Genomic DNA, 26,314 nt, shown 5'->3' on the forward strand with positions numbered 1-26,314 from the left:
TGTACCAGGCATTGTGCTAAGCATTTAAAAATACACCACACACGCACAGCGCACGCACACACATGCATATATATATATATATATATATACTATACACATAAGTATATATAATATATAATCTCTTTTGATCCTCACAACAACCCTGCAAGCTAAGTACTATTTTAGCCACATTTTATAATTGAGGAAACTGAGGCAAATAGGTTAAATGATTTGTCCAGGGTCACACAAGCCAGTGTCTGAGGGCTGGATTTGAACTCTGGACTTTCGGACTCCAGACCCGGTGTCTACCCACTGCACAACAGCTGCTTCTAGTACAGGGTTTTCCAAGTTCCCCATCTAAATTCTGCCCTGATGCCACTTCCACAGATGTACCCCCAGACAAGGGCAGCAGCCCTGTGGCATGAGACTCAGGGGCCTCAGGGGCAGGTATTTCTCATCTCTCTTATTCACTTTCACAGGAGCACAGATCTAGGACTGGAAGGAACCTCAAAGGCCATCTAATTCACCCCCCTCATTTCACAGCTCGTTTCACAGCTGAGGAAAGTGAGGTTCAGGAAGCTAAGTGACTTGCCTAAGGTGGAAGAGGTAGTCAGCATCAGAGGTGAGATTTGAACCCAGGGCCTTAGACTCCAGAGCAAAGGCTCTTTTCATTGGACCAACCTTCCTGCCTCCCTCTGGGATTGTTTTGTCCCCAAAACTGGGCTGGATGACTTCTGAGGTCTCCTCTGGTTGGTTCTAAATCTGCAGTTCTGATACAATCAGTCCTTCCACCCTGGACCTGGACCACTAGAAAAATAAGCTGAATGTGTGGTACCATGGCAACCAGGGGAAGTACTCAACAGGACAACGGGAAACACCACGTAACAAAGATGGTCTGGTGTCAGGAATCAGGGACTGGAAGAGGGGGCCCTGGGCCTTGTTCCTTGGAAGTAGCAAGGCCTTCAAACCTCAACCCCACCGCTTGGGTCAGATCTGAGAACAAGGCATCAGCCCTCTCTGGGAAGCCTCTTCTCATTCTTCTCCCGTCAGAATTCTTGTCAGTCCTTCACATCATTAGCTCAGTAATAAGTCAGTATTACAATATTTCCTCTGCATTTCTGTGTAGGTGGTTTTGAGGAATCAGTCTTTTTTATCAGAGGAGTTTCCCAAGGGCTGCCTGCCTTCTGCCCAAATAATCTCCAGCCTCCCCTTACTCCCCATTTTCCTTCCTCTCTTCTAATGCAAGTGAGTGTCTCAGAGGTTCAGAAACAGTGGCAGCTTCTCCAGAGTCTGATAGCTGTTTATTTCATTAAATGATTAACTGAGGCGACATTGTTTCCACAAGGATGCCTAATTTGTGGGGAAAGCAGCAGCTGAACTAGCCCCTGGTGCTTCCTCTTGATCCTAGGTGACACGGTTCCCCACCCCCCCTGTCTGGGGTGGGGGAGAGCAGTTCAGAGTAGCAAGAGAGAACTGCCCCCACCCCTATTCTCACACACTATCCCCACCCCCTTTCCCATCTGTCTGCCCTCTCACCCTCAACCTCAGAGCATATCAGGCATCCCAGGTGTAAAGGAGGATACAAAATTCATTTCCGGATGGCAAGCATTGAAAATGCATTAAATGCTGGTGTTTTGCCCCTCAGCGGGTTTATCTTCCTAATTATGTTTTTTTAGGATGATACTGAAATTTTGAGCTTGCTTTTTCCGGGATGTAAACTATCGGGGTGGGGCAGCAGGAGAGGGAGAGGCGGATGAGGAGGGAGGAAAGCAGCCAGTAAAAACCAATCTTGTATTTCTTCCTTTGTAGCCACAAAGCAGGTAACTGTATTTCCTCTTACAAGGTATGGTCCATAGGGTGGTCAGTGGATAAAGTTTAAGGTCATACACCCTGGGCAGCAACTTTGCAGCCAGGCCTAGAGTCCAAGGCCTTCAAACTACACTGGAGGGGGCAGTGAGATAGAGGCTTACCCCCTTTTGCCACTTGCCCACTTTTGGACTCCTGAGTTCTTGCAGCCTCTCTGCACTGAATCTGACTTGATCACACATAGTGTCTATGTTTATGGGGGCTTGCTTTTCATTAATGCAGAAGGCAGGTGCTGAGAGTAAGCGAGAGATGACTGGAAATTTCCTCTCTTTGTTTTGGGATGGGGTGGGGGGAATTATTTAATGACAAATTTCAGAGCAGATTCCCAGGGAGAAATCCCAACAACGAGGGCATAGGTTATGAAGTAGGATGGGGGTGGGGTACATGCAAGTTTAGGGGCCCTGGCCTCTCCTGGGGGAGTGGGAAGAGGCTGAGAATGCCAGGGTGGGAGAGAGGGTAGGTGAGGGAGGGAGGTATCTCTGGGTGAGAGACCATTCTCTCTGCTTAGAAAGCCAACCCTATGGGGGCCTGCTCTCATTTCCCTGTTATAGGAACTAGGCCTGGGCTGAGAGCTGGGGTTGGAAATAAGGAATTTCCCTCTCAAAACAATGAGAGACTTAATGCCCCCAAGAAGAGGATTAATGGAACCAACATCAGTGCAGCTGTGACTTTTTAGTGCATATAGCAATTCTTCCGTCCATTTGCCATTTCTTTTGTCACGAGAAAATTCTCCTCGAATTTTCCAGAAGTTCAACCTCATTCTCTCCCTGCCCCCCCTTTGCTAGTTGCTATCCTTGGCACCAGGGCCAGGGAGTAAAGGTGGACAGAGTGCAACCAAACACCTAACAAAACACACAAAGATATCACTTTGCCGGGTCTGACAAAAACAGTCCCTTCCACCTGGCTTCCCTCTTCTACCCTAGGACTCTCCAACTTAATAGGGATGAATTAGAAAAAAAAGCACTGGATTAGGGGACAGAAACCTGGATTCAAATCCCATCTCTAGAACTTGCAACCTTATGATGACTCTGGGCAAGAGAAAAATCTCTTTGAGTCACGCTTTTGTTGTCCATAGGACAGCTATGTAAAGCATTTATTAAGTGTTTACTATATGTCAGGCACTGTGCTACAAAATCTATAAAATGAGAATAGAATGAAGTCTTTCTAGTTTCAAATGCTTTTATCCTATGAACCTTAGAACTGACTTAACCTTGCCCAGCCCAGACCTTAGAACTGTTGCCCCTTAACTCAAGGGATCTCAGAAATGGGAGGCAGGGAGAAGCACTGGCCAGATCCCCCAAATCAGCCAATGGTATCACAGGTTTTCCTAATTCTCTGAATCTGGGATGCTGAAATGAAATGTAAGTGATTTTTTATTCTTCTGTCTGTGATACCCGCTCAAGGTGGGAAATTTGGAACCTGGGTGCTGAGTGAGAGAGGGAATCCTAGACCATGAGGATGAGCATCAAAGATTCTGGGGAGAGGTGCATACCCTCACCCCTTGACAAGTGGGGCTCCTGAATTGGCGTTAGCAAAGAAGAGTTAGTTGGGTTTGAGGTTCATGACTACATGACCTGAAATCAGGCCCAGCTGCCTGGAAGAGGTGGTTATCCTGAGGGACCCAGCTATATGTGCTCTTAGCAGGGGAAGGGGTCATTTGCCCAAATTTTTCTTCCCCCATTCCGAGACAGAGGGAAGTGCCAGAGAGGCAATCCCAACCCACTTTTCCCAGAGAACATCCTTTCCTGTAGAGGTGATAGATGGGGGCCAGAGGGAGGGGAGGGGCAGTCTACTTTTGCCTAATACATATTAATGTCCTAAAATCTCCAACACCTCCCAGAACTATTAAGACTCTCATCTTTCTCTGATTTCTACCATACAGACCTCACTGTTTAACCAGGATTCCTCTTCTCTGTGGTACCTTCAAATATTAGGAAGTGCTAGCTGGGGTCTAATTTCATTGTTCAACCTCTATCTGAGATGCTTCTCATTTGTGGTAGCCTCAAACAAAAGCAAGTCCCTACTGCAGTCTAACTTCCATCCCTCTTGCTTCTTTCTGTAGATTTTAGAAATGCAATGAACTGAAGTACAGCCACTTTCCATGGACATGGGTTGTATTAGCCTCCTGCTGGTGGAGGAAGGCAGCAGGGAAGGAAACTGGATGGGGACATATCCTTTGTCCTGAATTAAGTGCATGTGGCCTGGAGTTAGGGGGTCAGAGAAAACAGCAGCAGAAGCAGATGAGGTGATGGCAGGTGGAGGTGAGGGTGGCTTTGGGACCACCAGGGACATGATATGAATATTGGGGGAGGTGCAGGAAGGTTACCTTCACCCAAGGATTTGGCCACTCCTCATCTCCCTCACGTCATGTATGTATATGTTCTGTGGACATGCCTGTGCCCATACACACATGCCTCTGGGCTCACCCTTAGGGCTCTGTGTAGCATGTGCCCAGGTCATAGAATCATCAAGGACCCTCCCAGCCTCCCCAGAGTTCTCTAAGTAAGAGAGAGGGAGGAAGGTAAAGATGTTGGACATAAAGGTCCCACCCTCCCACCCATCCCTGTCCCTATGCCAGGTTAAACTAGATTGCCAGGGTGAGTCCTAGGGGTGTCATGGGTGAGCTTCGCCCCCTCCCAGCACTCCCCCTTAGGCTCAGCTGGGTGTCTGGGCTGCCCTATCTGATCTCCTCACATGACGCTGCAGCTCTTGGCTCGGTCCTTGCGAATCTCTGCCTCAGCTCCCTTGTCGGACCTCCCAGGCAGCTGTGCTGACCTCTGTGTTGACCTCTGTAGGCCTCTCCTCGAATCGCTGCGACGAAGCTGCCTGTGGCCACGACCCAAGGGAGGCCACAGTGCCACGTGGAAGACATCTCGGACACTGCGCTCAGATGACCGGGATGAGCACTCTACGTAAGACACAGCCCCCACCTGTCGGGCCAGGACGCTGCCCTGGGACAGAGGGAAGTAATAATAGGATGGGGGAGCAATCCCACAGGAAGGAGTTCTCACACACACACACCACACACACACACACCACCACTCCCCAGCACATTGCACCAGTGTGGTGTGGGGGTAGAGAGATGCTGAGGGGACTCGGGAATGAGACAGTGGTCAGATCAGGGAAGAGTTGGGAGAGAAAATCAAAGGGTCAGAGGTGAGGATACAGGCTGGACCCAGGATCAAAGGTTAAGCTGGGTCAGAGGTTAGGGGGCCCAAGCTGGGACTGGGTCAGAGGGCAAGGGCTAGGGCCCCCACCTGCTCATGAGTGACAGGGATGAGCCGCTGTTTGGAGAGTTCCCTCAGTGTCGCTAGGTCTGTCCTCATGTCCAGTTTACACCCGACCAGAACAACCTTAGCATTGGGACAGAACTCCTGGGTCTCCCCTTGCCACTGGTGGAGTAAAGAACAGGTTTGTTGGTGGAGAAAGGTAGGGGAGGCGCAGGGAAGGATCTTCCCCCTATCATAGGAAAGAATTCACTCTCTGACTTCAGAAGTGCTATTCCGTATTTGAAGGCAGAGAGGTAGTGGGAGCACAAGTCGTGGGAACCTTCAAGTGGAGTGTGAGAATGGAGGAGTCAGGATGGAGGGAAAAGCTTAAAAACTTGGGGCTTCTCACTCTCCTTCCCTCAGGGGAGGGGCTGACCTCACCAGGGTTAAGGAACTCCCTTTTTCCCAAACTTTCCCTGGGAACTGACTAATTCAGACCCCCGCCCCCGCCTCCTCCCAGGAACCCAGAAGGCCAAGAGCCCACTTCTCTCTATTCACTGAAAACTTTTCTCATGGAAATCAGGTCCTGGGGAGAAGGCAGCTGGGGAGCAGGGTTTCCCCGGCCCCCACCCCTAAGCTCAGGGAGCTCCCAAACTCCCACAGAGAATAGGCGGAGGCTGGGGGAGAACCAAATGCTCGCTCTGGATTAATTTTAGGGAAGGAATAGAGACTCGCCGAAGCACAGCTGTCTAGGCTAGACAACCCAGAAATCACTTTCTTTATTCCCCAGAGTACAGGGGTCTATCCTAACTGATGCCAGGATACTCAGGTTTCCTAAGGGAGGAAACCTAGATTTTCCCACAACCGTTTCCCACCTTCTTGAGCACACTGTCAAGTGTCTCTGGCCTGCTGATATCAAAGCAGATAAGGACAGCGTCAGAGTCTGGGTAGGCCAGTGGTCGGACATTGTCATAATAGGAGACCTATGGAGAGAGGGAAACAAGGGTCCAGAGCTGGTAGAAGAAGGCCTAGAAGGTAGGGTGGGGGAAGATTGGTTAGCCAGGGAATGAGGAATGAGACCAAAGTAGAGGAAAAAGAGTCAGGGCCAAAGAAGAGGCTCCCCTCCCTTTCTTCCCAGTCCCCTACTCCAATACAAGTACAAAGGATGGGAAAATACCAAAGATCAATAAGTAATAATGTCTAATAGCCCTTGAATTGTCCTTCACGGTTCCTGGAGGGTAGGGGGAGGGTGGGAGGGGAGCAAGTAAGGAAGTTAGATTCTAGTAAAAACTTTTCAATTATTATAGGATAGCGTTCTGGACTATCTGGGCAAGCTCCTGACCCCCAGCTCTCTAATTAAGAGACATTTTCAAGCTTGCAAAAATAAAAATCACTCCCTTCCCTTAATTTCCACAGACACCTATCCCAAGACATCTTGCATCTTCTTGGGCATGGGCTCAGCCTAAGTCTGGAATGGTTCCTCACTATGCCTCATGACTCAGTTTCTTCTTTGGACATGACAAGATCCTACTCCATCTTTACACCTTCTTCCCCAGACCTTGAAGCTTTATAAGGGAATAAATGGAAAGAGGAGTGGGGGGTGGCGGGGGAAGGGGGGTGAAGGGGGGGAGAGAGAGAGAGAGGGGGAGAGAGAGAGAGGGAGAGAGAGAGAGAGAGCGTGTGTGTGGCACGAGATGGGGAGAACGTCCTTTGGGGATGGAAACTGTTCTGTGAACAGTGAACATTTGGGATCTCCCAGGATCTGAGCTAGCTGGCGCTAAAGTGGAGGCCTGGGCTGTGGAGAGGTGTCAGTCCTTTAGAGATAACAGGAGAGGGAGTTACCTGAAGTGTCCCACATGTTGAGCTCTATGCGGCGCTTGTCGATCTCAAAGCTGGCTGTGTAGTTCTCAAACACGGTGGGGACATAACTCTGCGGACAGAAGGCGCTGGGTCACGCTGAGGACCTTTCCCCCTCTCTCCCTCTCCTCTACCATACTCGAGCCAGATTTCCTCCCCTTCTACTCATCTCGAGGGAGGACCTGGACACGGGATCGCCCTGGGATTTTATTTTGGGGGGGGGAGGAAGCTGGGGGAAGGCAGAAGGGTTGGGAGGACTCTAGAAACTGACTAGGAGGGAGGAAGCAGAGAGCCCCTCCATGGTCCCCCCCTCCTGCAGCCCCCATTCTTCTCTTCTTTGGCTCCCCAGATAGAGATCGCCTTCCTCTGGCTTTCCCTCGGGTACCCCAAACCTCAAGATCGAAGCCCTGTCCCTCGGCCCTAGTCCTCCCAGCCCCCACTCCGCTGCCTAAGCCCCCAGCCCCGATCATTCCAGCTTGCAGACTTCCCCTCCGTACCCCGCGGCCCCCCAGTGCCCAGCCGCCTAGCTCCGCGCCTCCCGGGGGCGCATCCCCCGGGTCCCCAGCCTCTCACCCCGGGGTAGGCGTCCTTGGCGAACACCTGCAGCAGCGCCGTCTTGCCGCACTCTGCGTCCCCCACCACCACGATCTTGCAACGGCCGCTCTGCCCCTCCATGGTCTCAGCTACGCGCCAGCCGGGGCCCCCCCGCCCGGGCCCCGTAGCCGCCGCCGCCACCGCCGCCGCCGCTGCTGCAGCCGCTGCAGCCGCCGCTCCGGCCGCCGCCGTAGACACCGGCATCTCCCGGGCCCGCGCCGAGCCCCCGCCCGGGCAGCCACCCCCCGCCTCCCCGGCCTCCGCCCCCCTGCCCGGGAACCGCGCCCCCGGCCCGCCTCCTACCCCAGCGCAACGGGGAGGGGCTGGGATCGGCGAGGCGGGGCCAGGGGCAGGAGGTGCCTGCAGATTTGCGGGCAGGTGGGTGGGACTTATTAAGGAGCTTCGTCCTCGAGGAGTGGGGTGGTACCTGGGGAATAGGCGCTGAGACCCGGTGAAGTTTTCTGGGGGTGAGCTCACTGGTCTGCGCCTTACACGGGTTAAGTACCCTCCTCCAACCAAACGCGTGCATCCACGTGTGCATGCAACAATACCCCACCGGGGTCCGGGGTGGCAAGGGGGGGCGGTCCTCAATTCTTCTCGCCGGGAGGAGATCTAGAGAAAATAAGGGTACCCTTGTCTCTGAGTTGGGGGACGGGCTTTTGAGGATCAGTGACTGACAGCCGCGGCGCCTTGGGGGCGGCGGTGGTGACATCACGATCAACTCCTTGGTGGTGGGGGCAGGAGGTGGGGTCATAGGGAGAGTAGTGGTGACTGCACGTGAGCCTGGGATGCAGCGGAAAGAGCTCGGGCACGCGTTCCCTGCAACGGGCTCAGATGGAAAATTTTGGAGAGCTGGCGCCCTCTGGTGGTGATTTTGAGGAGAGGAGAAGGAAGACGAAATCTGTTTGGTGTAACATCTGGTGAATTCAGACCCACATCTGGTTAGGTTTGGAGTCCTGTCCTGGGCCTTAACAGGGCCTAATTATAATACCGGCTTGCCTAAGAGTAACCCTACTGAGACATCTGCGGCATAGTGGAAAGAGGAAGGGGCTTGGAGTCGATAAAACCAAGATTTCAACAAGTCATTTTCACCCTTTTTGGCCTCCTAGCCTCGTTTGTGAAACAGGTGATATACCCCTTGGTGTAGTGACCACCTTAAGGACTGTGAGGAAAAGTAACATGAAGCCCCACATTCAAGTAAACTTTTATTATTTTCAAGAGCAGTATGGTCTTAGAACTGCTACTGAACTGAAAGTCAGAAAACCCAGACTCTGTCACTAACTAGCGTGTGACCTTGGACAATCACCTAACCTCTCTGAGCCACGATTTCCACATCTGCAAAATACAGGGTATTCAAGTAGGTGATCTATTACTAAGGTCCTTTCTCACACTAATGATTCTGATGATTTGAATTATTTTACTTTTCCAAAGCACTTCCAGATCTTATTTTCACTACTGAAAAGTAACTTTATAGGGCTTATATTATTTATGATGTGTAGAAGCATACCTCACCTCTGCCTTTCATAATTTCTGGCTTTTTTCAGGGCCTAGCTCTCATGCTACCCCCTACAGTGCCTCGCCCCAATTTCTTCATGATATATACAACATATACATAGCATGTATATATATATATATATATATATGTATACACATACACTTTTTATAAATAAAAAAAACTAATCTGTATACATATTGATTCTCTCCAATAAAGTAAAACTGTTGGACTGCAGAGACTGGCCTTTTTATCTTTGTTATGTAATACAAGCTTGTTGAGTTAATGAATGCATAATGAATTAATCTCCAATTTGGAGACAAGAAAATCAAATCGAAGAGAGAGGAAGAAAACTTATCTGTCTAAAGCAGGCCTGCACAACCTGTGGCCCTAAGGCCTCCTGTGGCACACACAAAGGATTTTGGGTGGCCCTCAAACAAGTGTAGAAGGTGCCTTCCTCTATGAATTTTCCCCAACTGCCCAAAAGGGCAGGCCACAGGTTGTATAGGCCTGGTCTAAGGTCATATAACTATGCAGCTGCTTCCCTTTGCCCTATGCAGCCCTATATTTTATTACCTCACTAGCAGCCCGATAGTTTTTCTTCTAGATCAAACTAAATTGTGCCTGGACTCTACCCGTGGAGAAAGATAAAAAACAAAATCCATCACATCTTTGCTGGGTTAAGGCTCCAGGTAGGGAAGGCTTGGGTCAGTTCTAGGGCCTACAGGGTGGGGAACCTTTGCCTGGAGGCCACATGTGGCCTTCTAGGTCCTTGGGTGTGGCCTTTTCACTGAGTCCAAGTTTTACAGAACAAATCTTTTTATTAAAGGGATTTATTTTATAAACTCTGGATTCAGTCAAAGGGCTGCACCTTGAGACCTAGAGGGCCACATATGTCCAGACTGCTGGTTCCCCAACCCTGTAGGATTTTCTTCCTTCATGTTACCCTTAGCAGGATTAGGCAAATCCTTTCAGGCCCCTAAAGAGGCCTAAAATTATCTATGCAATCATCAGCAAGCATTATTAAGTACCTACTCTTAAACCAGATCCTATTCGAGGCACTATAGATACAATACCTAAATGAAAAAGTGAATGCCCTCAAGTTCAAGTTGGGGCTGGGAACAACAAATACACAATTAAGAAAATACAAAATGCATTCATTATCATGTCAAGGTAATTTGGGGGCAGGCACTAACCACTAACAGCTGGTAGGATGAGAAAGGCCTCTGGTAGAAAGTGACCTTTGAAAGAAAGTAGGGTCCTTTTGAAGCATAAGGTTATCAATTTGGGGCCCAGGAACTTGGTTTTTTTTTTAAATATGTTTAGATAACTATTTCAATATACATTGTAATCCATATGTATTTTTATTTTACGCATTTAAATATGTTATTGGAAGAAAAGCTCATGGGCATCACCAAACTGACAAAGTGCTCCATGACACAAAAACAGTAAAGAACCTTTTTTTCTTAAAATATTTATATTTATTTTGTTAATATTTCCCAATTATATGTAAAAAATTAAGTATTCATTTTTTAAAAATGTTCAGTTCATATTCTCCCCCGCCCTACCCCCTCACCCTTTTGAGAAGACAAGCAGCATGATATCGATTATACATGTGAAATCATACAAAGCAGATTTCCATATTAGCCATGTTGCAGAAGAAAACACACACACACACACACACACACACACAACACAACACAAGAAAAATAAAATAAATTTATGCTTCAATCTACATTCAGAGTTCATCTCTGTCTCTGGAGGCGGATAGCAGTTTTCATCGTGGGTCCCCTGGGAACTATCTTGGGGGCAGTCTTTCCCAGCTGATTATCGTTATAAAGAACCCGTTTAAAGAAAACCCCTGTTTTAAAGGAAAATCCTAAAATGCTATGAGAATGTAGGGTAGAGATTGCTTCATTCTTCGTAGTTTTTTTCCCCAGCGCCGGGTACATAAAAACACTTAACAAATGTTTGGGGATAGATTTGTTACGTTATTGCTGACAATGACACTTTAGATTCTTAATTGTTACAATATTACTAACACACATAGGTTCTCAGCTAGCTGTCTAGCACCCTCAGCTTCCCTGAAAGACGCTAACAATGCCCTGCCTTGTCTCTCCCACAAGAAATCTGCAGTAGAACGTTAGCGCTGTTAGAACGTAACTGCTCCGAGTGCAGGGAACGTTTAGTTCTGGCCGGGGCTGGCGCCGAGGCCGGACCGATACTTAGAAATTGACTAGGGTCGAGCCCCCTCAGAGCTTGCCTTCAACTCAGCCTCCCGGGCTCCGCCCCGCGCCGCGCGATTCTTCGCCTCTTCGGCCCCCGCCCCACGCCCTTAGCCTCCCTTTCCTCAGCTCCCGGAGCTCGTTCCCCATAACTGTGCAGCTGGGACCCGGCGGCGAACGGACGGAGCAGGAGAGAGCCATGTCGGCAGAGGGGGACGGCAGCGGAGGTGGCCGTTGCAGCGACGGCCGCGGCCGGAGAAGGGGGCGATGCCCCTCCGCAGCCCCAAAAGTCGGAGGAGCCTGCCGCTCCGCAACCGTCGGAGGCGACCCAAGGACGAGGTTCCCCCGAGCGGCCCCCGCTGCGCTGCCTGGTGCTCACAGGCTTTGGCGGCTATGACAAAGTGAAGCTACAGAGCCGACCGGCTGCCCCTCCCGCCCCGGGCCCCGGACAGCTGACCATTCGGGTCCGAGCCTGCGGCCTCAATTTTGCTGACCTCATGATTCGCCAGGGGGTTATACGATCGCCTGCCGGCGTTGCCCTGCACCCCCGGGATGGAGGGTGCAGGCGTTGTGATTGCGGTGGGAGAGGGAAGTCAGCGAGCGCCAGGTGAGCGGGCTCTGGGGGTCTGGAAGGAGGTGTGGGGGTTACAGGCATGATGGGCGAGTGGATGGGACCGGGGGTGTGGCACAGGGGAAACTGACTGCGAGCTGGGTGTGGGGGTGTGTTTGGGGAAGTGAACAGTGTAGGACTTGCAGATGAGCCCTCCCCGTCTTCGGGCTCTTATTAGTCCGTGCGGATAAGGAATTTTGGGGTGATTGTTGGGAGGGAGACTCCACCTCATATGTCAGTCCAGTTGCAGCCGCCGCCCTTCGTCAGTGACTGAAAAACAATAGGGTGGCCTTGCGCATGCGGAGGTGAGCTGCACAGCCAGCCCCCCCCCCAAAGAAGATTAGCCCCCCAATCTCCTGAATGCGCCCCCCTTTTCAACAAACAGTTGGGCCTGGGCTGTAGGCAAGGTTTATAGCACCCGTTCTCTGTGAGGGCAAAGGGGTGAGGTGTGGATCAACGTTGGTTAAAAACCATTGGGTTTGGGGGTGCAGAAGGGGGAGCCAGGGCCAGAGTCACATGCACCTCGGTGGCTGGCGGGGGCGGAGGGAGGGGACTACCTCTCCCTAACCCTGAGTTAAGGGAGGGACACGCCCACCCTCTACAAGAGAGACGGTTGGAACTCTTACCCTACGAGTTACCTCCCCTTTTCCTCCCCCGTTACTAGGGGCGTTTTCTGCCGAGTAACTAGCTTGGGATTTGAAGAGGGGCGGGTGAATCTAGGGAGGAGGCATCGAAGGCGGGAGGGGGCATTCAGAGAGGCTTTTTCCTCTGTGACCATCCTGCTGTCTCTCCTGCCCGTGACTCACACAACTGGCCTGGCTCACTCAGCTGCTGCTGCTGGCCAGAAACCTCTGAGCACCCTCCCAGGGAGAGATCAGACAAAGCAGCCCCCCACAGGGACCCTGGCTCTCTCGGCTTTTCAGAGCTTTGGGGGTGGGGTTGGCACTAAGGAGCAGGTTGTCCCTGCTCCACAGTCACAGCATCCTGTTTTAATTTATCATTAATCTCAGGCACAGCCTTTGATTTCATTTAGGAAAACAAATTAAAATAAAGTTTTAGAGAAAAGTGTGCGCAGAGGGCATAAATCAGCGACACAAAAGATCCTTTTAGTAGAGACCTTTCCCACTCCTGTCCCTGGAACAGAGTCCCCAAAGGCATAGGAGAAGAGGGCTGCTGATAAACGTCTAGCTAAAACTCCATTGAAATGAATGGAATGCTGAAATAGTGAAGCCCCCTCAGTGTGGCATTGAATAGCATACTGAAATAGTGAAGCCCCCACACCTTCAGCATGGGAAAAGACCTTACCTCTCCTACCATCCACTACCCCCCTGCACCCCTCCTATATTTTAAAAACTGCTCTGCTGAGAAAGTAGAGATAAATTCAAGATCCTGTTTTATCTACTACTCCCTTCTTGCTGAACTACTAGCCCTTGGTCTCACACCTGTTTCTTTCTGTTCTTTGTTCTCTGTTGCTAGGAAAAAGATTCTGTGTTTAGAATGTGAGCGCCAAAGCCAATTAATGGGAAGAGGAGCCAGTAGGAGTTGGGGGAACTCTGAGTTAGGGTCTATATAACATGCTTTGAGCAGTGTGCATACACATAGGTATACTGACATCATTTTAGGCAGCACTGGTGTGTGTCCTTTCTCATGAGAAAGTAATGAACTCCTTTTTGCCTTTTCTCAAGAACAGTTTCTCTCTCTATTTTTAATGTGAGTAGTGGTCTCTGACCACACGGTTTTGGTGCATTGGTGAGGAAGCCTCTTTTTGGGAGGGGGTCTTTGCATACAGAATCCCAGAGCAGGCGCCCTATGGGGATTGCTGGTAGCTCAGGGCTTTGGTTTGTGAAAACCTCCCTCCTGATTAGATAAGGACCAGAAGAGAGACTTTCTTGGGAGGCAAAAAGGAAAGTGGAATGGATCTCCTGATAGTACTAGGGAAGTCCACCCCAAGCACAATCCAGGTAAGTGATCTGTGAGTCCTTTAGAGGACAAGACTGGTGAGCAATTCCTGGGTGACCTGGGGTTAGGGCAAGATCAGGTGAGCCTCCCCCCCTTTTTGGGAAGGGGAGCCAGATCTTGTGAGCCTTAGCCCACTCCTCTAGGCAAGATGGGGTGAGCCCCCCCCCCCTTTGGGGTGAGGGAGATCTTGTGAGCCTCAACCCAGGGATGGGTGGCAACAACCCACTAGGGGATAGACTAGCTAATTGGGAGTTACCAAAGTAGAAAGGGAAAGACAAGAGAAAATTAAATTGCTGGCGATGTTTAATTGTGCAGAGGATTTCTAAAACTTCTCTCTGAGCTCTGTGTCATTTTCTGTCTGTATCTGGTCTATCTGTGTGGATCAAGTGTGTAATCTGACACCCTGTAAGGTCCACTATCTCTGTCTTTCTCTCCCTGACTCCAGTCTGTTTGGAGGAGCAGGTGGGGCGGGAGAGAGAAGGAGAGAGAAAAGTATTTTATTGTTTTATGATGGGGGAAAGGCAAATTGAAGAGTACATTTCTAAGTTCAATACCCACGGCCCTTCATAAAGGAACATTATCCACAAATTCATATATTTCTTCAGTATTTCAGTTACCCATTCACATTCACATTTTTCTTGGGAAATTTCACAGTTTGGAATCACCTATTACAATCAGGTCAGTTTAAAATGTGATGGGCCAGTATTCTAACTACTTCTTTTGACCCAGGTAAAAGGAAGCCTAAGGAATTTGAATCATTGCTGACAAGGTATAGTCAGTATTCTCTGCAGGCAGAGGAGTTGATAATTAATTGAACAGTAATAAGTAATATTCACGGTAACCAATATCTTACCATAGCCATATCCATATTAGATTTGATAGAACCCACCCACGGATCTGCCCCGAAAGGTGGGTGACATAATTCCTTTTATCTCTCCAATACTTTATCGATTGGTTTTTAAATTAGGCTATCAGCCTTTCACTCTAAGCTGCCTGCTTAAGACTTTTGTTTACTAATCTCACTTTAATGCCAAATAGTAAAATAAATTCTAACCTATCTTAGCACTAAATTAGGAGTGACACATCACACTTTTCATATTTTTAAATACGACCAGAATGAATTCAATTTTTTTTTCCCAGTTGGGTCTTATTACACAAAAATTTTCTCTTTTAGGTGAGGCAGGAATGGTTAAAGACTTATTTAGACTTGCCTCCCTTTGATCTGAGGGGAAAAGATTCGCCCCCCTTTCCCCTTTATCTTTCTCTCTATCTACATTCCACAACTTGGCCAAAGTTGGAATGTGGGAGGGAGGAAAAGAATATTTTCCAACAACTTTTCAAGAGTTTCCAAACCTTTTTACTTTCAATACCAATATTCACACTGTGCAAATAAATTGTATCTTCCTTAAACTTTCTACACATGCTTCTTTCTCCTACATGCTTAAGCTTTCTCAAGTTTACTCATCCTTTCTGGTAGACTTTGATTAAAGTCCCTTTATAACTGCACAAAATGTACATTTGTATAATTTTAAAAGTACATATCGTTATTTGGCATTGCGAAATTTATTAACTATATAGCCCCAAGAAAGTTCTATTTACTTTAGTTTACTGTTCAGTAAGGGGATGGTGGTGGAATTCATTCCCAGGGATATTACAAAGATCACATGATTGTAAAGGTGCTTGGCACAATGCTTGGCATAAAACAAATGCTATCTGAATGTGGACTGTTTTAAGTTGAATATAATGGCCTCATGTTCATTATCTTTATGTGGATTTTCTTAGCTGTGAAATTTGTCAGTGGTGATGAGATGAATCTGGAAATACATTCAACCCAGATTGGTAATTAATGGTTTTGGTTTTAAAGTTTAAATAGATAAAAATTGTTTATGGTATTGTTGTACTTCTAAAATTTTCCTTTATTGCATAACTTGGTAAACAACTGTGTCGTCTGTGCTGTCAGAAAAGCAATTTCTCTTATAATCTAAATGTTGTTAGGTTAGGAATTATACCGTACAAAACATGGTGAATGAGTTAGGAAACTTTTAAGTCATTCTATTTGACCATGTATTATAATATTTGAAGTATTGTAATTTAAGAAATCATAAATTAGCAAATTTTGTCTTTATTTAAAGGAATTTTCAGTTAAAATTGTTTTGCTATCATTTAGGAAATTTGTGAGATTGTTAACTAAGCTATTAGGGTTATTGCCTAAATCAAGTATTTACAAAAGTATATTTAGTTTTCTTTTTTTTTCTTCTCAATTATGTGGAAAAGGTTTAGTGATCAAATTTAAGAATTGTTTAGTACTTAGGAATTAATAATATCAGGATAAATTGTAAGCTGTTTCTGAGAAAGGAAAATATTTTTATGAAGAAATGTTTTGTAAAATCCTTTGCATGATTTTTAGAAGACCTACTAAATTTCTGTTTGTAAGCTAATCTGTTGCAGCAATTTGATATTGATGTCAATTATGTCCAAACCTGATGTGAATTTTTTTATTTAAGTTTCATTTCTTGGTTTGTTGTGGCTTTGGATCAACCTTGAATAAGTATGCTCAGAGAAACAGCAAAGGATAGCAAACAGGCCCAAGGTTTTTCTATTAACCCATCTCATCCCAGATCAGATTAGAAAGATTTCTTTTCCCCCACCTGACAAAAGGATGAAAATTAAAAAGGAATGGGGGCGGGGGGAGTGATGTAAACCAGTGGTGTTCCTCCCCACAGTATTAGACTCAGTGTCACATGGGACTGGCCAGAATGTGTACAGGCAGTGGCAGCTAGTGCCATTCTGGTAGAAGAAAGTAGGAAGTGGAGGAAGAGGGCAAAGGTAGAGAAGCCTGCCAGTCAGTGTTTATACTTAGGGTAAGACAGCCCATCCTTTTATAAATAATAATTATTATTTTTAATGATCTAGAAATGTATTTGATGTCATTGAAATTTATTGTTTTTATTGCAGTTAGGAGCAGTTTGGTTATTTTGTTGATTATTGTTTTAATGCTAAAACCAAAAATGGTTAATTGATTGCTCTGTGTGGAAAGAGGGGAATTGTGTAAAGCCGTATCGAATTGGTTCTGCCCTTTCAGAACAGTCTTCCTGTATGCATGGGAGTCAGCAGGCAAAGAATACCAGTATTGTCCCCTTCCTGGGTCCATGTTAATTCTCCTTATCTTGAAAAATTGCCAAGGCCCCTGGAAACTGCATGGGTAGGTCATCAGCCCCAGGAAAAGAACTTGTTTGATTTATGTAGTCTTAAACAATGAATTAGATTCTGAGAAGTTGCAAGTTTATGTACAGTAATATAAATGATTCTAACAAGCGGCTTTTACACCAGGCAAGTTTAATTTAAGAAGGGAAAGATGTCTAATGGAATCTCTTATATATGTGAGTCCTAGTAAATCTTTATTGCTTATTGCAACTCCATGGAAGTAAAAGCAACTGTAGCTGGCTCTAAGCTGTGATTAGTGAGACTTGCTGTTTAAGGTAAAGGGCGCTTAGGGACCATAAGTAATTGGTTTTGAGTTTGAATTTGGGTGTAGTTGTCTGCATTAAATCAGTGTCTGAGAAAAAATGCCACAAGATAAGCTACTCAGAGGGAATGTGATCCTGTACTGTTAACAAATGGAGGCCTGCATTTGGAAAGAAGTCAAGAGGACAATCTTAGCCTCAGTCTAGGATGGGATCCTTCTGGTTGTGTTCCTTTGGAAAGGAATGTTTCCCACCTTACTACTCCTGAGTCTGGCTATGAGGAGAAACAGATACTGCATGATTAGTGACTCTATCTGAATTTAAACAAAGATGTTTAATCCTATCATATTTGGTATGTCACATGTCCCTGCTCTTTTTCCTTCTATAGTAAGTTTCTATGATCAAAGCAAGTATTCAGTATAAGATATGAGCTCTTTTGTGTTATCTTACTGGGAAATCTAACAATATTTTTATCTAGACTAGAACATGTACAGAAATTTATGCAAACCACTTAAGATTCACCTGAAGATGTTCCCTTTGTTTAAAAGGATTCTATGAGATATTTAGGGATTCTGTGATAACTAGGGATTTAATTTCTTGATGATACTCTGGAATTTTTGTTACTTTAAGGACTTTTGCACCAACTCAGTAAGGCCTTATGAACAAGTGCCGCCAGCGGCGGTGGTGCCAAAATGGCCGGAGATGGCCAAATGCCATGGAGAATGAAAAGATTACATGGGCCAGGCGGAAGAGTAAAGAACAGCTCTGTTCATTATGCAGAGGGACAGGGCTCATATGCCTTTTTAGTCAAGCAGATCAACAAATTCACGTGCGAGGCATTTGTTATATAGCATTTGTTATATATAGCATGACTTCCTCATGCATAGTTCCCCTTTGCATGACTTCCTCATGTTTTTGTTCCCCTTTTGCCATAACAATATTGTGTTAATAGTCCACGTGTGGTGTTTAGCACGTGTGTGCCATGGGGGTATTGGAGAGAGCACGTGTGTACCAAGGAGGCTTGAAGAGCCTTCATCCTGAGCAGCACTGAGGGGGTGGGGTTTGGAGCCCACATGCCGAGTTATCAGCCCAAGGGCAAGAACAGGCCTCAGGGAAAACCTGGCCTGTATCTATATCCCAGAATGGGCTTTCTCAGAGCTGGTCCTCTACAAACAAGGGTGGAAATGCATGCGAGTTAGGGCTTGCTTTGGATATGTTCCTTAAGCAATGTGAGACTATAGTCATATCTTAAACTGATTATTGGAATTTGCTATTCAAAGACCTAATGGGACTAATAACTGATAAGTCTCTAATCCTTTGGTGGGAAATTTCTATAATTGGCTGGAATGTCTTAGGTTACTGTAGGACTGGAACTAGTGTTCCTGTGTGTGTTCCTGTATGAGTTAGGGTCCTTTAATTCTTGGTAATGGTATGGAGACAATTAGGTCAAGGGCTTGTAAGAATGTTATTTTGTTATTTGATTAATATGCTTGTCTAAAGTTTCGTTACAATTAATAATGCTAAAAAAGAAGAATGGCTTGTGGTTTATTTTGTAAATGCCATCAAAAGAAACATGGTATGGCTAAAAGTTTAAGTTTTATATGTACTGTGTTAAAAATTGATATATTTATGTAGTACTAGAGTCTGTTATTATTATTCCTTAAGTGAAATTTCAGCCTCCTGGTAAGGAAATTAATAATGGATTAATGTAAAGTGTAAGACACTGGGTTCTGATGTGAATTTCTTAACATGACAATTGGCCATGGTTCCAATTTTGAGTTTGTAAAAACAATCAGGGTTATGAGGATTAGAAAGGGTAGTTTAAAATTGTGCTAAGGTCTGGGGCCAGCTAGGTGGCGCAGTGAGTAGAGCAAAGGCCTTGGAGTCAGGTGGACCTGAATTCAAATTCGGCCTCAGACACTTGACACATGTACTAGCTGTGTGACCTTGGGCAAGTCACTTAACCCCAATTGCCCTGCCCCCCCCCAAAAAAAGCAAAAAATAAAATAAAATAAATGTTAAAAAAAAAAGAAAGTCTTTAAAATTGTGCTAAGGTCACTTTGTAGGAGAAAGGACAGAAAGCTAGTTCCTACAAGAAGTCAAGAAGAAGATGCTGAGATGCTGTGCTGGAGATGGCTGGAACAAATACCAAGGACCAGAGGACTTCAATTGACGATGTTTCCCTGCCAGACAGCTATATAGGAAAAGACTTTTTGAATCTTAAAGGGACAATTACATTATTGTTTCTTTTGGGCCTCTGATATCAGTATTTATAAAGGGGCTGCCCCTTAGATTTGTCAGTGCTTCTCATCAATCCTTCCCATATTTACTTAAAGGGGTGATAGTTAAGGGGAAGAATTCAGATGTATCAGTAATGGTGTGAGGGGTCTTCAGAAGGTTGAAGAGGAAGATTGAGTTGGAATGCTGAAATAGTGAAGCCTCCTCAGTATGGTATTGAATAGAATACTGAAATAGTGAAGGCCCCCCCCTTTAGCATGGGAAAAGACCTTACCTCTCCTACCATCACAACCCCCCCTCCCCCGGTCACACCTCCTATATTTTTAGTAACTGCTATGCGGAGAAAGTAGAGATAAGAAATTCAAGGTCCTGTTTTATCTAACTACTACTCCTCTTGCTGAATTACTAGCCCTTGGTCTCACACCTGTTTCTTTTTGTTTTTTGTTCTCTATTGCTGGAAAAGATTATGTGTTTAGAAGGTGAGCTCCAAACCCAATTAATAGGAAGAGGAGCCAGTAGGAGTTGGGGGAACTCTGAGTTGGGGTCTATATAACATGCTTTGAGCAGTGTGCACACACATACATATACTGGCATCATTTTAGGCAACGCTGGTGTGTGTCCTTTCTCATGAGAAAGTAATAAACTCCTTTTTGTCTTTTCTCAAGAATGGTCTCTGTCTATTTTTAAAGTGAGTAGTGGTCCCTGACCCACACAAATAACAATACTTTCCTTCTTACTGTCTATTAATCTCAAATCAGTATCAGGCCTTTCTACCATTTTGGTTAGGAAGCTGACCTTAAGAGATGGGGGAGGGTACATGAGGGATTTGGAGGTGGTGACCAGCCACATGTTCCTGTAAACTGTTAAAAGCCATTCTCTGTATCTCCCCAAACCAACATACACAGGCCTTCCCACGGATATCCTGTCGCAAGGAAGAATCTGAAGTGAGGGTCTAGAATTGGGCTTTGAATTGACCTCAACGCTGAGGTCAAGGGATATGGGCCATGTAGAACCATTATACAGGGCACATCCAGGGCCCTGTACAGGAAGGTCCTGTAAATGGATTGTTGGAGTGGGGAAAGGAGGCTTGGGAGTTCAAAACATCCAAGTTCAAATCCTGTTTCTGATGCATACTAGCTGTATGTCCGTGGGCAAGTTAATTAAGAGCCTCAATTTCTTCATTTCTAAAATGTGGGGAAGTTGGTCCCTAACAGCTTACAGCTCTAAATCTATGATCCTGTTAAATCAAAGGGTTCTTCTAACCCCACCCCCATCCCCATTTCCTAGAGAACAGTATTTTCCTCCTGTTTTCCTTCCTTGACTCCATGTTATACTCAGTCTAAGGCTCCTGCCCTGGACTCTGGGGAGTGGGGTTCAAGAGAAAGGGATTTATTATTTCAGTTTTCATGTTTTAGTCTTCCTACAACGTAAAGAATGTAGGCCTTGGGGATAGTAGACTTTTTGGTGGAAAGGGGGTTATGTGTGGGTTATCTGTTCGCCCTCCCCCTTCCCAGCTAACAGGTTGCTTCTCATTACCATGCGGGAGTCCCATCATTCTTGGCAAAGGCTGAGACAGACCCTGATTGTCCAGGGATCTCACCCCCATGCACATCTCTGTGTTCCCCATGGAGGAAGAATAAACCTTCCACCCCCACCTCAGAGAGGATCCCCCCCAAAAAAATGCTGCTGAGCTGGAGGAGAAGACCAAATAATAGTCTGTTCTGCTTTCACTCTAGTCATTGTGTATTTTGTGCTGTGTGTGTTAGGGGTAGAAGGAGAGTATTTCTCCATCTTGGAATGGAGGGATGGAGGAGAGGTCTGTCCGAGTACCCAGTTACCTCTCTGTGTATATAGGGTGTTCCAGAAGTCTTAAGTGGTTTAAAGCTGTTTGAGCTAAACTGTGCTAAAACTTTTGGAATACCTTGTATTCTGTCCCATCCTTCAGGACTCAATGTAAATGCTCCCTTTTCCAGAATATCTTCCCATCTCACCCTCTAAAGTTGGAGCTCTGCCTTCTTTGAATTCCCATTAGAGTTTATTCTTGTACATGCTTTGTCTCCCCTCTTCCACTTAAGCTTAAGAGAAGGGATGGTTTTATTCATCTGTGCATTCTGGCCCCTCCCCTGGCAGTGCAGAGCAGCCTTGAACAATCGTTAAATAAATAAGAGAACATGACCTGGGAATTAGAAAGCGTGGGTCTGAGTCCCACCTCCTCCACTTATTAGCTGTGTGACCTTAGGTAAATCGCTTTCTTCTCTGGGCTTAAGTTTCTTTCTGCATAAAACAAGCAGGCTGTACTAGATCAGGGGTTCTTAACCTGGGGTCCATGGACTTGTTTTAAAAACGGTTTTGATCACTGGATTTCAGTATAACTCATATCTCTTATAATCCTTTGTATTTTATTTTATGCATTTAAAAGAACATTTTTTCTGAGAAGGGACCCAAAGGCTTGCTCAGACTGTTAGATGGGTCCATGACACAAAAAAGGTGAAGACCCCCTGCACCAGATGATCTGAGTCAGGTTCCTCTCAGCTCTGATATCCTATGATTTCTTTGTTGAATAAAAAAAGTCCTCTTCTCCCCAAGGTAGGTGACCGGGTGATGGTGCTGGTGCATGCTGGGATGTGGCAGGAGGAGGTGACTGTACCAGCTGTCCACACATTCCCAATGCCAGAAGCTATGTCCTTTGAGGAGGCAGCTGCCTTGCCGGTCAATTACATCACTGCCTACATGGTCCTTTTCGACTGTGGCAATCTCCGTCCTGACCAAAGTGTTCTGGTGCACATGGCCGCAGGTAATGCCAGACTCTCCTTCTCTGTCTGCCTGTCCCACTCTCCACCCCTACCCCTGGCCCCTCCCCCAACCACCAGGCTGGCTGTTGCCATGGCAACACCAGGGAGACCTTGGCCGGTACTGCCCAGGATCCTCCCAGAGGCCTCTGCAATGCTGTTGCCTTGACAACATCCAGGCTCCAGGTTGGGTTTGGCAGTGTGTTTTCCATAGCAACTTGGTCCTGCCCCTTAGCTATGAAAATCTGGGTATGGAATGTGAGTGTGGAAGTGGAATGGGAGGTGAGGTGCATGAGGGCCTACCAGAAGACTTGGCCTCCTATATGTCCTCTATGTCCCTTGGCTCTAGGAGGGGTAGGCTTGGCAGCCATCCAGCTGTGCCGGACAGTGGAGAACGTGACTGTGTTTGGGACAGCTTCAGCCAGCAAGCATGAGGTGCTGAAGGAGAAGGGAGTCAGCCACCCAATTGACTACCACACATCCAACTATGTGGATGAAGTCAAAAAGATCTCTCCCAAAGGTGAGCACGTCCTGAGAAGCATGTGTGTGTATCATTGAAGGGGGCTCCATTTTCCCATCTCCATCCCTGCTGACTTCCTGTGACCTTCCCTACAGGAGTGGACATTGTCCTGGATCCACTGGGTGGAGCAGATACCTACAAAGCTTACAACCTTCTGAAACCAATGGGTAAAGTTGTCACATATGGTGAGTTGCTTTGGGGGTAGGGGAAAACACTGAGGGAAAGGGGTTGAATTGGGGTATCTGCAGTGTCAGGCACATAGTAGGTAAATGCTTGTCAACCTATTGTTTGGCATGGTGTTAACCTTCTTAAGGATTAATTGAAGTACGTTTTTATTGATTTATTTTAAACTGATGCAGAACCAGAACTTGTCTATAACTTACTGTCTTGGAGTTGTCCGTTATATGCTGAAATGACTTACTCCGGGTCACCCTAGCTACCATATGTCAGAGATAGAACTTGAGTCTAGGTTTCTTGGCTCCAAGGCTGGTCTTCTCTCTACTGTGCCATTTGTCTTGTGTCTCTCTCCATGAATATACAATTTGTGTGTGTGTATGTGTGTATACACATAAATACAGGTATCAGGTATTCAGTCATTTTCAGTTGTGTCCAATACTTCATGACTGCATTTGGGATTTTCTTGGCAAAGATACTGGAGTGATTTGCCATTTCCTTCTCCAGCTCATTTGACAGATGAGGTAACTGAGGCAAACAGGGTTAAGTAACTTGCCCATGGTCACACATCTAGTAAGTATCTGAGATCTGAGGTCAGATCTGATCTCAGGAAGATGGGTCTTCCTGATTCCAGCGGGCACTCTGTGCACTATGGTGCGACCTACTGGCCCCCTTGTGTATGCGTTTAATATACATACATAAATAAATATATTTAAATTTAATACATTTAATTTTTCACAGACCTGTAGTTTTAGAGAACACCCAGTGAGGAAATTCTTATTAATGCAAATCAATACTGCTTTTCAACTTAGAAACTTAAAGGAATATACTGTGGGGTTCTGATGGTTAAATGACTTGAACAAGGTCCCACAGCCAGAATGTGTCAGAAGCAACAATTGAACTGAAGTTCTCCTAACTCCAAGGCCAAGGCCACTATACTCTGCTGCTGCCTCTAAAGGATATGCATATTTAATATACAATGTAATATTAAATCTATACTAAATATGCACACCAAATTTTTTACATATTCAAAGTATATTCTATATAATATGTATGTACATGCATGTGCACATGCATGTATGGATATATTTTGTGTGTTTATATGTTTGTGTGTATGTTTGTATGTTTTTATTTTTGAAAATTTGCCTGAGCCAAACACAAATAGAAAAATCAGTCTATTGCATCAAAGCAAATTGGTACATTCTAAAACTATTTGGAAAATGCTTTGGGATGAGGCACTGGTTTGGAATTTTCTGAGTTGCTGCTTCCTGCCCTGGTGGAGATTGTTTGAGAGACAGCTCTGTTTCGCCAGTGAGACTCGATTCCTTCCTCCACCAGTAGTGGTTGTGGGTGGTTTTTGATGAATGTGTCCTGTCTCCTGTTTTCCACAGGGGCGTCCAACTTAGTGACTGGCCCAAAACGGAACCTTATGGCAGTGGCTAAAACCTGGTGGAATCAGTTCAGCGTGACTGCCTTGCAGCTGCTTCAGGCAAATCGGGGCATTTGTGGCTTCAACCTCAGCTACCTGGACAATGAGGTGGAGCTGGTCAAGAGGGTGGTGCTGCAGCTGTTGGCCCTATACAAGGAGGGCCACATCAAACCCCATATTGACTCAGTCTGGCCTTTTGAAAAGGTGAGCTGGAGACTGACCCAAGCAGGCCTCAAGGGGCCTCCTTTGTAAAGCTGGACATTGAAATAGAAGGTACCATAGGAATTTTTACATAAGAGGGCAGGGATACTCAGAGCTGATGGCCCTCTACAGGGAGGGCCACATCAAGCCCCATATTGACTCAATCTGGCCCTTTGAAAAGGTGAGCTGGGGACTGGCCCACGAAGGCTTCAAGGGGCCTTCTTTGTGAAGCTGGACATTGAAATACAAGATACCATAGGAATGATTACCTCTGTCTTACATAAGAGGACAGGGATACTCAGAGAGGCTTTCCTGTGTTCACATAACAGGTATCAGAGGTGGGATTGTAACCTAGGCCATGCCTGACACCAAGGCAGCCAGGTGATGCAGTGCATAGAGTGCCAGGCTTGGAGTCAGTAAACCTGAGTTCCAATCCAGCCTCAGACACTAGCTCTGTGATCCTGGATAAGTCACTTAATCTGTTTACCTCTATTTTCTCAAGTGTACAATGAGAGGATATTTGTGAAAGTGCTTAGCACAGTGGGCCTGGCACACAGTCGGTGCTGTATAAATGCTTGTTTCCATCCTTCATTCCTCCCAAGTCCAGTCCTCTGTCCACTGTACAGTGCTTTCTCTACAGCCTTTGTAGGGGAAGGCCTACTCCCCATAATCATGATGGTAGCTGAGAAGAGATTGAAAGAACACTGCATTTGGAGCCAAGAGATGTGGGTTCTAAGCCTAGCTCTCTTGCTTTCTCCCTGTGGCCTTGGGCGAGTCACTTCCAAATCTCTCTGGGGCTCAGTTTTTCTTATCTGTAAAAGGGAATTGAGCTAAATGGTCCCTTTCAACTCCAAATCCTATGAGCCTTAGCAATACCTTGGTCTTGGATTACTCCCCGTCTGGGGATACATAGATGGGAACATGAAGGATCAAGAGCAGATGTTTTTGCTTCCTCCACCATTAAGCTTCAGTGGTTTTTTTTTTCCCCTTTTCCCCTACAGGTGGCTGATGCCATGAAGCAAATCCAAGAGAAGAAGAATGTGGGCAAAGTCATCCTGGTGCCCAATTCAGAGAAGAAGAACTAGAGGGGGAGGATCATGGCAGGGGAGAAAGGTTGGGGGTCAGAGAGGAGGAAAGTAAGACTTGGGGGACCTAGAATGGAGAGGTCAGGAAGTCATATTCTTTTGGGTTACTACTGATGTCTCTGCCTTCTTCCTTCTTCAGTTCTCCCAAATACACTGCCCTTCCAAGGGTCATGGTCTCCATGGTGTGATGACCTCTCTCCAATCATATTCCTTTCCTCTTGGTCAGGGCTGCCCTCCCTTCCTCTTCCCCCAGAAGGTTAGGAAGTGACCACTTGGATGTATGGGCCCTGCTGAGTGGGCGGGGACCCACCCAGGGGCCCAGCTGCTTCTTCCACCCCACCTCTTGTTCCCCTGGGCTTTCTGCCCTGTTTATGCCAAGCTTAACCTCTTCCTCCCTCCCACCCTTCCTGCCCTGTTGTGTATGAGTTGGTCTGCTTAATCTTCCCCAATCCTACCCCCCTTACTTCCCCCAAAGAAACTGAAATCCCAGTTCAGGGCGGGGGTGAAGGGGGGCTGTCCTTGTGAGTCTAGTACACATCCCATTTCAGCTGCACTCCAGATTCCTGCTAAGTCTGAACAGCCTCAGAGCTGACCAGCCTCTAAAATGATATGTGATATCCAAG

At 46.5% G+C, this 26,314-nt stretch overlaps 1 protein-coding gene and 1 pseudogene across 1 annotated transcript; one reads left to right on the plus strand and one right to left on the minus strand.

Annotated features, from left to right (window-relative positions):
* Positions 1 to 4,418: 4,418 nt before the first annotated feature.
* Positions 4,419 to 7,594, minus strand: LOC118848438 (rho-related GTP-binding protein RhoN-like). Its single transcript, XM_036757312.1, has 6 exons — positions 7,485 to 7,594; positions 6,897 to 6,984; positions 6,597 to 6,598; positions 5,930 to 6,037; positions 5,103 to 5,237; positions 4,419 to 4,796 (listed from the first exon to the last, which is right to left on the minus strand). Exons 1-6 carry the CDS (start codon positions 7,584 to 7,586, stop codon positions 4,536 to 4,538), a joined length of 696 nt encoding a protein of 231 aa, XP_036613207.1. The 5' UTR covers positions 7,587 to 7,594; the 3' UTR covers positions 4,419 to 4,535.
* Positions 7,595 to 8,293: 699 nt separating this feature from the next.
* On the plus strand, positions 8,294 to 25,926 carry LOC118846940 (annotated as a pseudogene).
* Positions 25,927 to 26,314: the final 388 nt, after the last annotated feature.

This window comes from Trichosurus vulpecula, chromosome 4 (genome assembly GCF_011100635.1).
Source record: "Trichosurus vulpecula isolate mTriVul1 chromosome 4, mTriVul1.pri, whole genome shotgun sequence".
In the NCBI taxonomy this organism is placed as follows: Eukaryota; Metazoa; Chordata; class Mammalia; order Diprotodontia; family Phalangeridae; genus Trichosurus; species Trichosurus vulpecula.